At 47.4% G+C, this 14673-nt stretch overlaps 5 protein-coding genes across 5 annotated transcripts, besides 3 other annotated features; 2 read left to right on the forward strand and 3 right to left on the reverse strand.

The window, feature by feature from the left end:
• Positions 1-526: 526 nt before the first annotated feature.
• Positions 527-3404, forward strand: UA08_02599 (hypothetical protein; the record flags this gene model as incomplete). Its single annotated transcript, XM_020264658.1, has 4 exons — positions 527-640; positions 903-1156; positions 1536-1691; positions 1754-3404. The coding sequence occupies 4 exons, from the start codon at positions 527-529 to the stop codon at positions 3402-3404; spliced, it is 2175 nt and encodes a 724-aa protein (XP_020122549.1).
• Positions 3405-5336: 1932 nt separating this feature from the next.
• Positions 5337-5390: a repeat region (Identified by RepeatMasker using a combination of RepBase library and repeat library created with RepeatScout).
• Positions 5391-6516: 1126 nt separating this feature from the next.
• UA08_02600 (hypothetical protein) lies at positions 6517-6774 on the reverse strand (the record flags this gene model as incomplete). The annotated part of the gene is made up of 2 exons (XM_020264660.1): positions 6517-6700; positions 6761-6774. 2 exons carry the CDS (start codon positions 6772-6774, stop codon positions 6517-6519), a joined length of 198 nt encoding a protein of 65 aa, XP_020122548.1.
• Positions 6775-7368: 594 nt separating this feature from the next.
• UA08_02601 (hypothetical protein) lies at positions 7369-9696 on the reverse strand (the record flags this gene model as incomplete). Its single annotated transcript, XM_020264661.1, has 5 exons — positions 7369-7455; positions 7527-8659; positions 8721-9116; positions 9164-9189; positions 9257-9696. 5 exons carry the CDS (start codon positions 9694-9696, stop codon positions 7369-7371), a joined length of 2082 nt encoding a protein of 693 aa, XP_020122038.1.
• A 706-nt stretch (positions 9697-10402) lies between these two features.
• UA08_02602 (hypothetical protein) lies at positions 10403-11677 on the forward strand (the record flags this gene model as incomplete). The annotated part of the gene is made up of 3 exons (XM_020264662.1): positions 10403-10460; positions 10559-10720; positions 10794-11677. The coding sequence occupies 3 exons, from the start codon at positions 10403-10405 to the stop codon at positions 11675-11677; spliced, it is 1104 nt and encodes a 367-aa protein (XP_020122039.1).
• Positions 11678-11919: 242 nt separating this feature from the next.
• UA08_02603 (hypothetical protein) lies at positions 11920-13611 on the reverse strand (the record flags this gene model as incomplete). The annotated part of the gene is made up of 2 exons (XM_020264663.1): positions 11920-12960; positions 13027-13611. 2 exons carry the CDS (start codon positions 13609-13611, stop codon positions 11920-11922), a joined length of 1626 nt encoding a protein of 541 aa, XP_020122040.1.
• Positions 12134-12182: a repeat region (Identified by RepeatMasker using a combination of RepBase library and repeat library created with RepeatScout).
• Positions 13276-13369: a repeat region (Identified by RepeatMasker using a combination of RepBase library and repeat library created with RepeatScout).
• Positions 13612-14673: the final 1062 nt, after the last annotated feature.

Here is a 14673-nt window from a genome sequence, read left to right on the forward strand (position 1 = left end):
GCTTATTTGTTCGTTTACCAACAGCAAACCCTAACCCTACATCTTCTATTGAACTTTCATTGCTTTTTGTTGTTGAGGGGTTGATGGGGAGTTGCTACTCTCGCTGCGCACCTGTTCCCTACTTATTTTATTATTCGTTCTCTCTTCTTGCAGGCCACTAGGAAAAGTTGATGGCTAATATTCATCCGACAGCAACTTCCAAGAGAAAAGAAGTGCTTCTGACAAACTACGCACTCGTCATCAAAGCGAATGAAGTATTAATCTAACCACGGGGTCACTGGAGGCTTCAAGCCTTGTCACAGATACAACCCGGAGTTCCGCTCGCACACAAGTCCCAACAAGCTCTTTTTGTTCTCGGCAGACGTATCACCTACGCCTCCTTTTCCTTGTGCCGGCATAGTTTCACTCAGACGTTTTAAGATACAGACACTTTCACACCCGTTCGCCCTCATGCATTCCGCCACAGGTAAGCTTATTTCATTGTCGAAATTACCAATGCAATATCGGCGCGTGATTTCCCAGTGCAATGCCCCATTTTGATTGGAAGGTCATTCTGGTCGCCTCGAGCATCGCAGCTTACGTGCAGTTGCATGTCCGCCTTGCTCTGGTTGGACCCCTGTCCCAAAGCCGCTGCAAGTTTGTGAGCCCGGTGTACATCCTTGTCACACAAAGGACCCTGACGCCGACTCCAATTAGGACGAGCACTTTCGTTTCATTGTCTCCAGGCATTTGCCCCATTTAGCCTTCTACTTTTCTTTATCTGCTATTGATATTTATTTCGCTCCTTCTTTCGTTTTGAGATTACCCTCCTTATTTCGGCTCACATGCCAACAGTTCTAATTATTGTCATTTCATATTCGTCCCTCATTCCTTCTACACCGCAGCTTGATGTGCCCTTCTAGACTAACGTCGCCCATCTGGCAACAGCCGTGTTGCATAGCCAGCCTTTCCAGTTAGGCTACCCACCCTCGTCGTCAGGGAGCGACTGTATTGGGTCCCAACGCATTTTTTCGCCCTCAGCCGCCTTCACAGGTGACGAAGAAAATCATTGCCGTCGTATCGGGTCCATCGGGCATAGTTTGTCGAATCCAGGTGTTGCGAACTCCACCAACGGCTTGCCCTATAGCCCACGAAACTCTGGTCTGCAGGATGTTCCGTAAGTGTTGCCTAGCCTTGGTTTTTCTGCATCGCCTTTCTTTTTATCTCTTTAAGTACGACATTCGTGGGTCAGGTGGTTGTGTTTATTATTTCCTCCTTTTCCACTTCGTCATTGAATCACATGACATACAACTTGCGAAACAGTGCTGCGACTGTTGGGTCGAAACGTGTAGAAGACCACCTCAATGTAATTGGATGACATTTCCCCAAGGCTCGTGAATACACACGCACACGTTCAGGACTTTTTCTCGCTGCTGCTATTTCTATCATGTTTCGCTTTCTGCATTTTCTTTTCGATTCGTCCTTAGCAGAAGCAGAAAAAGACACCAGCAGTGCAACAGGAAATACATCTGACTAACTTCGATCTGCCTCAATAGATTTACTCCAAGCCCAGGCGGACTGCTTATGAGTCCAACTGATGGGACATCGGCAGATAATCTTGCTTCCAACCATACATCGATCTTCCCACAGCAAGTGAATCCTTGGTCCCAAAGAATGTCGGAATATTCCTCGCACCCTCGAATTCCTCCTTTGTATGTCCTGCACAGCCTTCTGTTCAAGGCGGACTTGGAACTGATTTTTTGGTATCCCACAGACACCCTGCTGCAACGCCAACAAGCTCACTACAGAGCAGTGGGTCTTCTCAAGCAAATAACTCCATCATGAGCAGAGACAGCTATCCTGGCGCGTACGCCCTGGGCAGGAACGCTTTTCAGTCACCACCAACACCTCTTAGCGACTTTTCACGTTTTCCATACAATTCAAGCATGCAACCGGGATTTGGGAGCCCTCTTGACCCAGTTAACTCAATGTATCCTTATGTGCAACAGCATCGATCGGGACAGATACATCCTGACGCCCCACCGTTCAACGAGTGCGAGAATTTCCATCATATTACAGTGAACAACCAGAAAGTAACGCCCTCTATCGAGGCAAAGATTCACAAAGGGTTTTTTCAAGCAGACGAGAAATGGACATGTTACCGCCGTAACTACTTTTCTGTGACGTGTTCATACAGTTTACAGCCTTACATACCACATGCAACTTACTTTCTGCAAACAACGCAGGGCCAACACATGGAACCAATCAGTGGATTTGCCATGTCTATCTCAGCAATTGTGAATGCCTCGGATAATGAAACTCGAGAACTTGTTCAACATACTCCTAAGCGAGACAAGAAATCTGAGAAAAAACCAGACAGAGTGGTGCTTCGACCACAGCAGCCGTTTTATTTGAATTCAAATATTGCCGCTCCAGGACAGCATGCACCAATGTATGGAATGGCACAACAAATGGACTACCCATATCCCCTACAAGCACCGCATCCGCCGGCCCAGCATACGTTTGAGCGCATCCAATTTCAGAGAGCGACCGCGAATAACGGAAAACGACGAGCCCAACAGCAGTACTACAACCTTGTTGTGGAGCTTCATGCGAAAGTCGAGCGGCAGGATGGACTACAGTGGGTGAAAGTTGCAAAAAAGATCTCAGACCCCATGGTTGTGCGGGGACGGTCCCCGGGGCACTACAAGGATGGCCGGCGAGGTAGTTCTGCTAGTACGGGCGACGGTGGGGACCCAGGGGATGCAGGTCGTACGATTCTGTCTTCATCCATTGATCACCAATCATATTCAAATATGTCATTCCTGTACGATTCTTCTCAGCGAGGTGATCCCCAATATAGCAATAATCGAGACATGTCACGGCATCATCATCAGCAGCAGCACTCACAATTTGGGCAAATGGATCATTCAGCCGAAATCAGTCCACTAGTTTCAGCCTCAGACGCTTCATTGGAACTTATGTTCCCTGACGCTATTGGCGGCCACGATTCCACCGATGGCGGCTTATCGCATCATATCAGCCGCTATCATGACAATGACGATAGTAGCTCACTTCGGAGAGACTCAGGAAGTACTGGTAGTAGTATTCAAAGCCATGTGCCGAGTTTGGATCTTAGCTCGAGTGCGGGAAGTCAAGATGATGCTCATAGTCATCATCACCACCCTCACCACCACCACCACCATCAGCAGCATCAGCACCAGCATACATTGGATGATGCATATGATCCAATGATACCGAGCTATCATAGCGAGCAAGAAGATGGATCTCAATATTTAAAGCAGTCGACTTCTGAACGATGTCCCTTGGCATCTATTGTGAATGATAGCAGTCAGCGAACGGGTGGTGGTAGCGCTGTAACATTTCCACGATTTGATCCTATTCAAGAAAGCCTATGTGCTTGATCTTTATCGATCTATTTTTACCTATCTATACTTTCGAGTGCGTGATTAGAACAGAATGTGATGGGAGTTAGAGAACGGGGGTTTTCGTGGTGTTGTTGTTGTTGTTGTTGTTGTTGTTGTTGTTGTTGTTGAAAACTTGTGTTTATTTACAATCTTTTCTTTTTTTCTATTGTATGAGTTGTTGGTGATTCGGTGAATGGGAGTTTCCATCTTCTCTCCTCTTTTTTCTCTCTCTCTCTTCTTTTCTTTTGCAATCGGGAAATCAATCATTTTCAGCAGAATCAGGCGGATGTTAGTTGAGGCACATAAGGATATGGTCGAATTTGGGGGAAACTCGAGGTATTTTTTTTCATCGAAACAGGCAGGATGACGATAACGAGACCTCAGATTATTCCCCTCGTTGATCGAAGGCGTTCTAGTGACATGGGAAGTTTTTACTATAAAAGCGAAGATGGGGTTTCTTTTTATCTTTTTATTTCTACTATGTATTTTCCTTTATATTTCGATTGTTTTATTGTGATTAGCCAGGTATTTCTGTGTTCTTTCTTTTGTTTTATATTGGGTTCTGGATGGGTTAGGATATAGGCTAGGAGAAAAGGAGAAGACAAAACGCGAGCGAGCAATTTTACCATGGTCTATAACAGTCGAGATTGTGTTTAATTTCCTTCTCTTCTCTTCTTCTTTTCATTGACCAAACTGAGCAACTTGCAGCTTAACACAACAGAATGCGTGGATGATTTGAAATGGGATAACTTTTATTATGTAGCATCACTACAGGTAAACTCTATATTATGATATCCTCTCTATTATACACCCTGATTATGACGCTGGTTGCTCTACAAAGCATGAAAATCGAAACAAAACCCTAGAATATCCGAAAACGGACTAGCGGCGTCTATATAGCCAACATTCTCAAAGTACTAATGGACTTGATTAAATCAAACAAAGAAACCCATATATCCCGTATATTGAGCAGTAGAATGATATTAATGCAAGTATTATAAAGAGATATTGGCTCACATGCCAAACTCTTCGTTTTAATCAAACCATGATCGTATGGGATGGGATGGCATTGGTTCAGAGGGCTGCTGGGTTTATTTCTAGGTATCGAATTAATTGTCTAGATGCTAGGTTAGTGGGTAGCACAAATCAAAGACCCAAATTTAGATATTTGGAATCAGGACTATACGGAGCCAGAAATGTGGTATTGTCTTGAGTAGCCCCCCTGATCCTAAGGGTGTATGTATGTGCATGTTTAAACATTTCTAGCATATGTATGTATAGTGTCTCTTTGTTTACTGGATTGGTTTGGTATTAGATACCATTTTCTTGCGGTATGCTGTGCATACGCACCTGGGCATATTTCCATATGAACACGAGCACAAGGCATCCACGCCTATGACATGTGCAGACAGACAACTGTATCTAATAGACACCGACTCCAGATAGGCATAGACCCGTCGGCTAACAACCTGTTTCCAAGCCGAGACAAGATACAAAGCCAACAGCAACTACCTAACTACCTACCCAGTGTGGGCGCGATAGGTTAGGTGTGGTGCCTCCGCATACCTACCATACCTATCTATCCCCTATACCTAGGTAGGCAATTTTACCCTTTGTACCACCCTCCCGTTTCTGACTCTTCTGACTCTGACAATATATGTTTATATCCAGACAGACGTAGCAGGCATCCATCCCCTAGGCACGGCGTAAGCCAAGCAAGTCATCAACATCAACCCGCGACAAATACGAGCGGACTTCCAATTCTGGAAAATGAAGCGGTCAATCAACTGTATCATATCGGGCCACGCAGATGATAAGGTTTTCTTTCCATAACCTTCAAACGCAATCCATGGATATGCATGCCAGCATCATCATGATCATTAAGTACCGGTTTAGAAATGAGTGAGTCAGTCGAGAACTGGGTATCAGAACATAACGCAGTGCGTAATGCAATGCAATGCAATGCAAATGCAAGACGATACAGGTTCTGACAACGTTGGGTATATGCTGCTTCTGACTTATTTACCGGATTCTTTCTTTTCTAGCCTGGGTATTGGGAGTGCCTGTGGCCAAAAAATCAGACAGGATGGATGAGGGAGAAAAAGAGGGGGAGAGAGAGAGTGTGTGTGTGGGAGTCTGTGTGCAGGTCGAAACGAATAGAATAGACCTACACAGCCAGAACCGGTCAGTGGCTGTCTGTGACCAGGGTAAGGTTTTTGTGGTGGTTGCACAACTTTCATACAGATAGAGACCGACCTCGTCTGAGTAAGACATACCTGTGCAACCTTGGAATGAATGGGTTGAATTGGTCGTGTCCTTGTTGGCTGCGTTTTGTATATCCTTTGGATACCTAGACGTGTCTAGGTAAAGTAGCCTTGGAACGCACACCGAGGAGGCTTTAACTTTTAGGCTAGAATTCAGTCTCTGCAGCTTTGATTTGTAAAAGATTTGAGTCATCTTTTTTGACGGATGAAGACTTATCATTGGTGACGTTTTGTCTGCACGTTGATACATGATCAGCCTGTCGCTATTTGATGCCGCTGCCATCGTATATGCGTAGCATAACCGTATAGTAGCAGTTATTAATAGTCTGATAAATTCATGAGCTGCAAATTTGATATTATTATATGTACATTCTCCACACGTCGACGACAAACCTATCTATTCACATATGCACCAAAGTCGATCTTCATCAGTGGTATTGCCGATGACCTATGTCGGGCTTTGGCAAAGAACCAATCGTGAATGGACGTACCCAGTCTTGTGCTCTTCCGCTAGTTGGATAGATTGGCCAAATCGTGTTCGGGAAATTCTCTGTCAGAATAGCCTGCGGTAGGTCTTGACATATAGTCTCTGTACCCCAGACGGACGTGTCTCAAGCAGGATCTCGTCGTCTCGTGTCGGTGTATTCAGTGGAACACTTAATGCATGTCTCCCAAACGGCCGTCTCGAACACCATACCATGCTGTACATGAGGCAAATACCGGGCGTATATATATATATATATATATATATGACCCAATTCATATCCACGAACCTTCCTCCCCTCTCCCTTTCATATATCCTAGATTTCTTGCCCCTTTGACAAAACAAACCCAGCGCATATCAATCACTTCTCAACACTAACAATCCTCACATCCATCTTCCTCTCCAACTCCTCCTTCTCCTGCTCGCTCGGCACCAGGCCCAGCGCAGACTCTACCTGCGATGAAGTCGACATTCCGATTGCGGCCCAGCTCATGAGCCCGAGCCCGAAGAGGAGGCGGGTTCGGGGGGAAAGATTTTTGTATGAACTATTCAAATGATTAGCCAGTAAAGCTAGATTTTTGTGTGCTTGTTCATGGATTGCATACCTCCAAAAGGACATCTTGAATGGAATTTGGTGTGTTAATATGCAGAAACGTGACTTTGAGGATGGTCGAGGAAATAGAGTGCTTAGTCATGACTAGGCTAATTTCTTGGCATTGTTTTTTATACAATTACGCATACAACGAAAGCGCATGGAACGATGTCTAGTATCAGTTTGAAAGATGTGAGATTATTGCCTATTCATATCCTATCATATGCTAAAAAAAATCTGCCAACAAATTAATCACTAGCTATTCAGTGCATGCAATACAAGCAAAACTGACTGACTTCTTTTCCAATAGAAAGATGAAATAAGAAAATATAAAATAAAACGAAAAAAAGGAAAGCCCGGGAATCAATAAAGACAATTGTTTGAGAAGAGAAGAAATGAAAAAAGAGAAGTAAAGAAATCGACACACTCGTTCATCGTCACGTTATACGGCTTACTTATGAGATCCATACATCACGTCGGACGTAAAGATCTTTTCCGAATATATTTTCACTTTCTTTTGTGCAATGACATGTTTGCGCCTGTGATATAATAAGGAGGAAATATATTCCCCCCCCCTTTTTTTTCCCTCTTTCGTTTCCTTGCGGGGGGGTTGGTGGTTGCTTATTTTTTATACGCCTTGTCAATGTCGGCTCGGAAGTGATCGACAATCTTCTTGCGTTGGAGTTTTTGCGCCGCTGTAGTGTATCCCTATAATCATTCGAATCAAATCAGTATGGCTGTATAATATGATTGTTGAAGAGTAAGCAAGATGAACATACATTGTGTGGATTCCACTCCTCGTCTGACAGGACAACTCCATCAATGATCTCAATGCCTTGGAGATGGCCGGCCTTGCCAGCGTTCTGCAATTCCTTCAAAACAGCCGACTTGAGCGTCTCGTTGTGCACTAGCACTTCTAAAGTCTGTCCGCTGATACCGTGTGACTTGGCCATCTTCACCAATTCCGCCTCAACGGGTACAATAATGGCAATAGGCTTGACCTGATTTTCTGCAGCATAGATACAGATATTCGCTACGACTGGGTGCGCCCGGTAGACAGACTCTAACTTCTCCAGCGCAATGTACTCGCCGTTCAAAGTCTTGATCAGGTTCTTCTTGCGATCGATGATGCGCAGGTGGCCGTACTTGTCAAACTCGCCAATGTCGCCGGTCTGGAACCACCCGTCCTCAGTGATGGAATTCTTCGTCTCCTCGTCGTTTTCGTAGTAGCCCGCCGTGACACTGGCACCGCGGATCAAGATCTCGCCCTGTGGCGGTGTGTTCTTGACCGAGTAGCCTGCCTCTAGGAAATCGACTAATTTAATTTCAATCGATGCCGGAATGTCTCCGAGCGCGTCCGGATTCCAGGCCAATGGGTCTTGGAGTGCGCCCATGGCCGATGTCTCGGTCAATCCGTAGCCGCTGATCATAGGCGCGATGGCATACGAAATGAATTTCAAAGTATCTTTGGCGATGGGACCACCACCGTTCATCAGGATACGAAGACGACCGCCAGTCAATTCCCGCAGTTTCTTGAAAACAACAGCGTCAAGCAAGCCAGAGCCTGGCAGGCCAGTCTGGAGCAGGAATTGCTTTGCAGACAATGCGCCCCAGAACATGTTCTTCACGATGAAGCTAGTTTTATTCAATTGAGCTAGGATGCCTTTCTTGACGGTCTCGAATACGGCGGGTACTCCAACGAGGATGGTAGGTTTGAATTCGTGAATGTCACCTTTGCAGTTTCGTACCGAGCTGTCCGACAGCGTTCTAGGACTGCCGTATCCCATAGTGCCACCCCAGAACATGGTGGCGTTTTCGAAGACGAACTCCAAGATATGAGCAAGCGGGAGGTAGGTTAACAGAGAATCGCCGGGTCCGATGTATGGGCCAACAATAGCGGTGACACCAGCAACTGTTGCACATGTTTGGTTAGTTATAACATTACCGCAAAGGAAACAAAAGAAGTAAATTACCAGCAGCAACCACGTTCGCATGCGACAAAGACACGCCCTTGGGCGCACCAGTCGATCCCGAAGTGTACATGATGGAGCAGAGATCCTCTGGCTGCGGCGGCACAGGGTCGACAGGGCTCTCCTTTCCAGCATTTTTCAAATCATCCAAGCTTATAACGTTAATATGACCAAACTCAGACTTGAGCTTATCCAAATCCTCTTGCTTCACTTCGGTAGTTGTGTTGTAGATGATGTGTTTGAGGTTTGGGGCATCGTTAAGGACCTTGGAAAGAGAGGGGATCAGGCCAGGATCCAAAAACATGGCATCACTCTTTGTTTGCTTGAGTGAATGCCTCAATCCATCCTCTCCAAGGGTATCGTAGGCGGTAACAAAGGTAATTGACTGGGAGGCGGCGCCTATTTATGTAAGTTTGTTGTATGCATAGATGTACAGAGTCACTTACCATGACCAATAGCTAGCCAATTTGCACTGCAAAATGTAGAGCATCAGCCGCCCATTCTTCAAAGTCCTGTGCCCATCTCACGTATAAGCTTACCTAGTAGCGGCATAAATATGGATTCGATTGCCCTTATTAAGACCCAACGAGCGCAACCCAGCACCGAGCTGCAAGGCAAACTGTTCAAACTCGACGAACGACAGGTACGAGTACCCACTGAGCTCGAAATAGGTCCACTCCTTATCGACTTCCTGCTCGGCGCCATCGATGACCTTCTTGACCTTCTTGTTCTCGACGTGGGTCTTGAGGATGCGACGGGAGCCGACGCATTTGGCATTGCCAAAGACCTTGGCGCCTCTCCGCAGGATGTCGTAGACAGTCGCAACGTCTTCGGCGGGACGAGTGATGAGTTTGTCCTTGGCCAAGGGGTTCCGGCGAGGAATGGTTTCGCCTTCGACGGGTTCGTAGCCGGACGCCTCAACAGTAAAGGGGGCGCGCTTTACCATTCGAGGCAGGATGGGGGTGTCTCGGTTGGCCATGGCTGGCTGAGAGGAGAGGGTTGTGTTTAGTCTTGGATCTGTGGAATGGAGGAAGACGTTGGAGCTGGAGTTCCAAGGGAGGTCTTGTTTGCCGAGGAAAGTCAGCAAGAAGGTTCGATAACGTCAGAGCCTTTTTCTTCAGGCAAACGCACGTACCACGGAGTTCGTGAGCAGGCAGACAACAAGAGCAGAGAGAGAGAGAGAGAGAGAAAAGAATTCACTCGACTCTGACAGGCTACAGCGTCCAGCAAGTGGCGAGGGAAAAGGAGGAGAGGAGGGATGACAGAATGGGAAGCAAGTCAGGACTGAATCCCGGTGGCTTTTGACTACGGGCTAGTTGATCGACCTCGACCTAGTTACATAGTCTGTGCGTATATACAATCCCTACCTACACCTTTCCATTTACAGAGCAGAGCAGAGGAGCTGGAGGATGGCCCTGCAGCACGCCACATACAAAAAATCGTCTGTTGTCCGCCCGTCTTTCCTGTTTTCTTTGTTTTTGTTTTTTTTTTTTTTCCCTTTGCGCGGCCGCGAGAATGACGTTGTATTACTGCCGCCACACTAGCTCCAGCCACAGCGCGGTTTGTTGGGTTTAGCGTCCCAACCACGCAGTGCATTCCCATTGGCAATTGGCGAGAAGACGAGTCATGATACTAGTTCAGTGCGGAGGAGGAGACCTGGAGAAGGTAGTCAGCCTGAGACCATTATGGCTCTCCGCGAATTCCTCTCGTCTATCGGCGAGGAGGTGCTTGATGCCGAGGAAGGTACGTTTTGACCATGTATGTATGTGTAGACGAGAACATGTGACCTTCCAAGCCCTCGCTCAACCTCATAGCTAATGCTTGGAATACATACATCACAGAATCCTTCTTCCTGTTCAGCCTCGACATCCCCTCCAACAACCTGGGGTTCTGCGACTCGCGCGCCTCCACCGTCGACCTCACCATCCACGGCCGCGACTACACAATCCACCAGTCGCCTACTCTATTATCGTCGAAGAGGGAGGGCGGCACCACGGGGGCTGGTGCGTATTCTTTGTTTTCAACGTTCTATCGATAGTACATACACATTGACTGCTTGATGTACGTGGCAAAAAGTCCTCTGGAAAATAACCCCCCTCTTCGCCGAATGGATATCGTCAACCTCCAATCCATTCTGGCGGCCGCCAAACCACATCCTGCCTTCGTCCGCGACAGTCATCGAGCTAGGCTGCGGCATCTCCGGGCTTGTAGCCCTGACGCTCGCTCCCCTGGTTGGAAAGTATGTTGCCACTGATCAGGAATATGTCCGGAAACTGTTCCGGCAGAACATTGACGAGAACGCTGCCTCTTCGTCGGCGCCCATATCCAATCGGAAAAAGAAGGGCAGCAGCGGCAGCAAAAAACCATCCCGCTCTAGCAAGAACAAGGCCAGTAATGCTGACGATAATAAGAATAACAATATAAAATTCATCCCGTTAGACTGGGAACTCGACATCCCTAGTAACGACGTCTTACACGGTGAAGATGATAATAGAACCACTACGAGAACAGCAACAACCACCAACGGCTTTGACCTCCTCATTTCCTGCGACTGCATCTACAACGAAGCCCTCATCCCATCCTTGGTGCGCACATGCGCTGATATATGTGCATTGAGAGCTTCTTCATCTTCTCTGTTCACCTCTCGCTCAAACAAAGACGACCAAGAGGTAGAAGAATCAGGACGATCAGGAGTCGACGAACATGAACATGAAAATGATGATTATGATTATGATTATGATAATGATAATCAAAAACAAGAGACAACCCCGACGATTGCCATTATCGCGCAACAGCAGCGGTCTCCAGATGTGTTTGAGTCGTGGCTGAGGGAGTCGATGCGGTTTTTCCGCGTTTGGAGACTTGATACTCGCGTTCTTGCAACAGAGAATCAAACGGGGTTAGGCGAGGGGAGTGGTTATGTGGTTCATGCGCTTGTATTGAAGGGCGAGGTTACTTGATAGATAGCAATACTAGCGTTGCATTTTATTTTATTTTATTTTTTTTTGTTTAAGAAGTATCGTATTGAAGAAGCTGTATATGCAAGATGCAAGATGCTAGTTAAACACATGGGGGGAATCTAAAATCCTTTCGGTGTGGTGATCATCTGAGATCGCTTTGGAGTATCAATGAATAGTAAATAATCAAATACCAAAATGATGGGGTCAACAAAAAAAAAAGAATTAGTTCTGTGCCCGCAAAATTAAACTTGAACTTCGTTCAAGGTTGACTGCCCTGCTAAAACCGCTGCTGCTGCTGCCTCTTCCTGCGTCGAGACGTCTGTCGATGGTACGGCACTGTCGCCCACAGGAGTTGAGGATTTCTTTGGCGTCCATCCGTTGTCGGACGGGACGTTGCTGTCAATCATTGATGCGATGCTTGCTTTATTTGTAGACGTCGATTCGTTTGATTCATTCGTAGTAGTCGTAGCAGCAGCAGTAGCAGTAACAGTAGCAGCGACAACGGGACTATCTGTTTCTTCCTTCTTGACAACTGCTTCTGGGTCAAAATTATTATTTGAGTTATGGCCAGCGTCGTGCATATCGGACGGTGCAGAGGAATATGCATCTTCTTCATCTTCAACCTCGGTATGCACAGATCCCGCTCGACTGTTCACCGTCGAGCCCCCTTTTAGACTGGGACGTTGCGGCCGCGGTGCATTAGGGTTAAAAACACTACCGCACAGATCAAGGGCACGCGACTGACTGCCCATGCTGCGATCCTTGTGCTTTTTGGTCAGATGGCACATGAAGCCGTGCAGCGTGACAAAGTCCGACTTGCCGCAGTCTGGTGCCGGGCAATCGAGATAGACAAGTTGCCCATCAGATGGCCGCTTCCACAGGGCACGGCCTGCGGCATCATATGTCGCTGGCCTGCCGTGTCTTTCACCCCAGGCCTCTGCGTTTTTGATCGTGTATTTTTGCTTCTTGCGGAATGTGCCCGAGGTCTGGCCATTGGTCATCATCGAGGGAGCAGTGACTAAGGGAGTAGGCTGCTGCATAATAGTCGGTGGTGGTGGTGGTGGTTGGTGGTGGTGATGGTGGTGTGAGGGTGGCGGAGGAGGCGGAGCTCTCAGCTCTGGTGGTCGTGGCTCAGGCGGACTCTGCTGCTTGAAAAATGCCAGCGTGGTGGCAGCACTGGTTTCTGACAGACGTCTGGCTGCTGGTGCCGGCGGAGACTCGATTTGGCCATCTATCAAGCCCATTGATTCCCTCTTAAGTCTTTTTCTCCGCCGTCGTAGATCCTACAGCACAACCGCTCATTAGATAAGTAGACAAAAAGGAAAGAAACGGAAAAAAGAGAGACTTACCTCTTCTTCGGCCTCTGCCCGCTCCGTAACCATTCGGAATTCCTCATCCTCCCGTCTTCTCATGGCAAGCATATGCGCACGAGCTGCTGCACGGCTGGCCTCTTCTTGCTCGATTTGCCGCAGCCGGACTTCAATCTGATCTAGCTGGGATGTGACAGGCACAGGAAGAAGAGGGGGGTGAGATGGGGGACGAGACGGGGGTCCTGATTGGGGGGTATGTTGTTGCGAAGGCGGCAATGAGCCTGAGGACTGATGTTGATGATGTTGTTGTTGTTGCTGCTGTTGCTGTTGCTGCTGCTGCTGCTGCTGCTGCTGTTGCTGTTGATACTGAAGTTGGTGTGGTGCGGGGGCCGGAGGAAGAGGCGGAGGCAGGGGACCAGTCGGGGCGTGGTGAGAGGTTGGATAGTCCAAGATGGGAGCTCCATAGGGGCGATGGAATGATGGAGGCACCGAGGTAGAGCCCGACCCATTGGGATTGATGGCTATGGGATGAAAGCGAGGCAGATTCATATTGTGGCCAGGAGCATGGCTGTTGATGCCGGGGTCTGCGACAGGCGGCGGAGCTGCCGGAGAAGCAGCAGTCATGGTGTGGTCTGGGGAGGGTGTCAGTCTGGCCAGATCAGGTCAAAGTGACAGGAGGTTGAAGTCATAGAAAGATTAGATATACCTTTTTCAACCCGTACGAGCAGTCAGAAGGGATCGTTCGTTTCTCAACGATGACGAGAGAAGCTGCAATGATTGATTGTTTTTGTCCTTCCTGTCCCCGGACGTGGTCCGGTTGAAATAGCTAGCTAGGCACAGGACGGAATTCAAGGAGTCGCGAGTCCCTGTGAAAGAAGGAAGGAAAGCAGGAAAGGAGCATCCAGGGTTCGAGGGATGATGTGTGGGTAAGGTAGAATAAGCAAAAACCGATGGATCGAGGGACCGGGATTAGGATGGATCAGAACGAATACTTATTTAGTCCTGGTCGAACAGACCAATCAGCACTGCAGGCTTGCCAAAAAGAAAGACAGACAGAAAGAAAAATGAGCAAGCAAGAAAGACTGAGGGAGAAAGGGAAAGAAAAAAAAGGTGAAGCAGAAAAAACGCAGAGGCCAGCAACCAAACGCAAATTCAATGTGAGAAAATGCTAAAAAGTGGAGCGGTGATTTTCTTGAAAATAATAAACACTGTAATTAACTAATCGCAGGCCTGCTGGCATAAACATCGGCGGTGCATAATTTAACCATCACAAAAGCATGGATGGATGGATGGATATACATAGACACATTGATATTGGTATCCTGCAGTGCAGACTGATCTCGCATCCACGCATTCTAATTATTGGCTCGACATGCGAGGAGACGCCCGCATCGCGAGCTGACTGGCTGCTGCAGGCAATAAACTAAGCAAATTTTCCTGCCTAGTTTCAATTTGACCGGAGTGGTGTGCACTGGTGGCTAAGCAGCAGCCGGGTCTAGAATTGGCGTCAGAAGAGCTATTTTGGTCTTTCGACGATAGACTCAGAGAGAAACAGGAATCAGACACGAGTCGAGCGACAAGGGAATCGGCACAAGGGGAAACAAGGGAAAAAAGGTAAAAAATTGCAAATTGCAAATTGCAAATTAAACGACGAAAATAGTAAACATGGGCTCTAGATCTCTCTGC

This window comes from Talaromyces atroroseus (assembly GCF_001907595.1).
Source record: "Talaromyces atroroseus strain IBT 11181 chromosome Unknown scaffold_2, whole genome shotgun sequence".
NCBI lineage: Eukaryota > Fungi > Ascomycota > Eurotiomycetes > Eurotiales > Trichocomaceae > Talaromyces > Talaromyces atroroseus.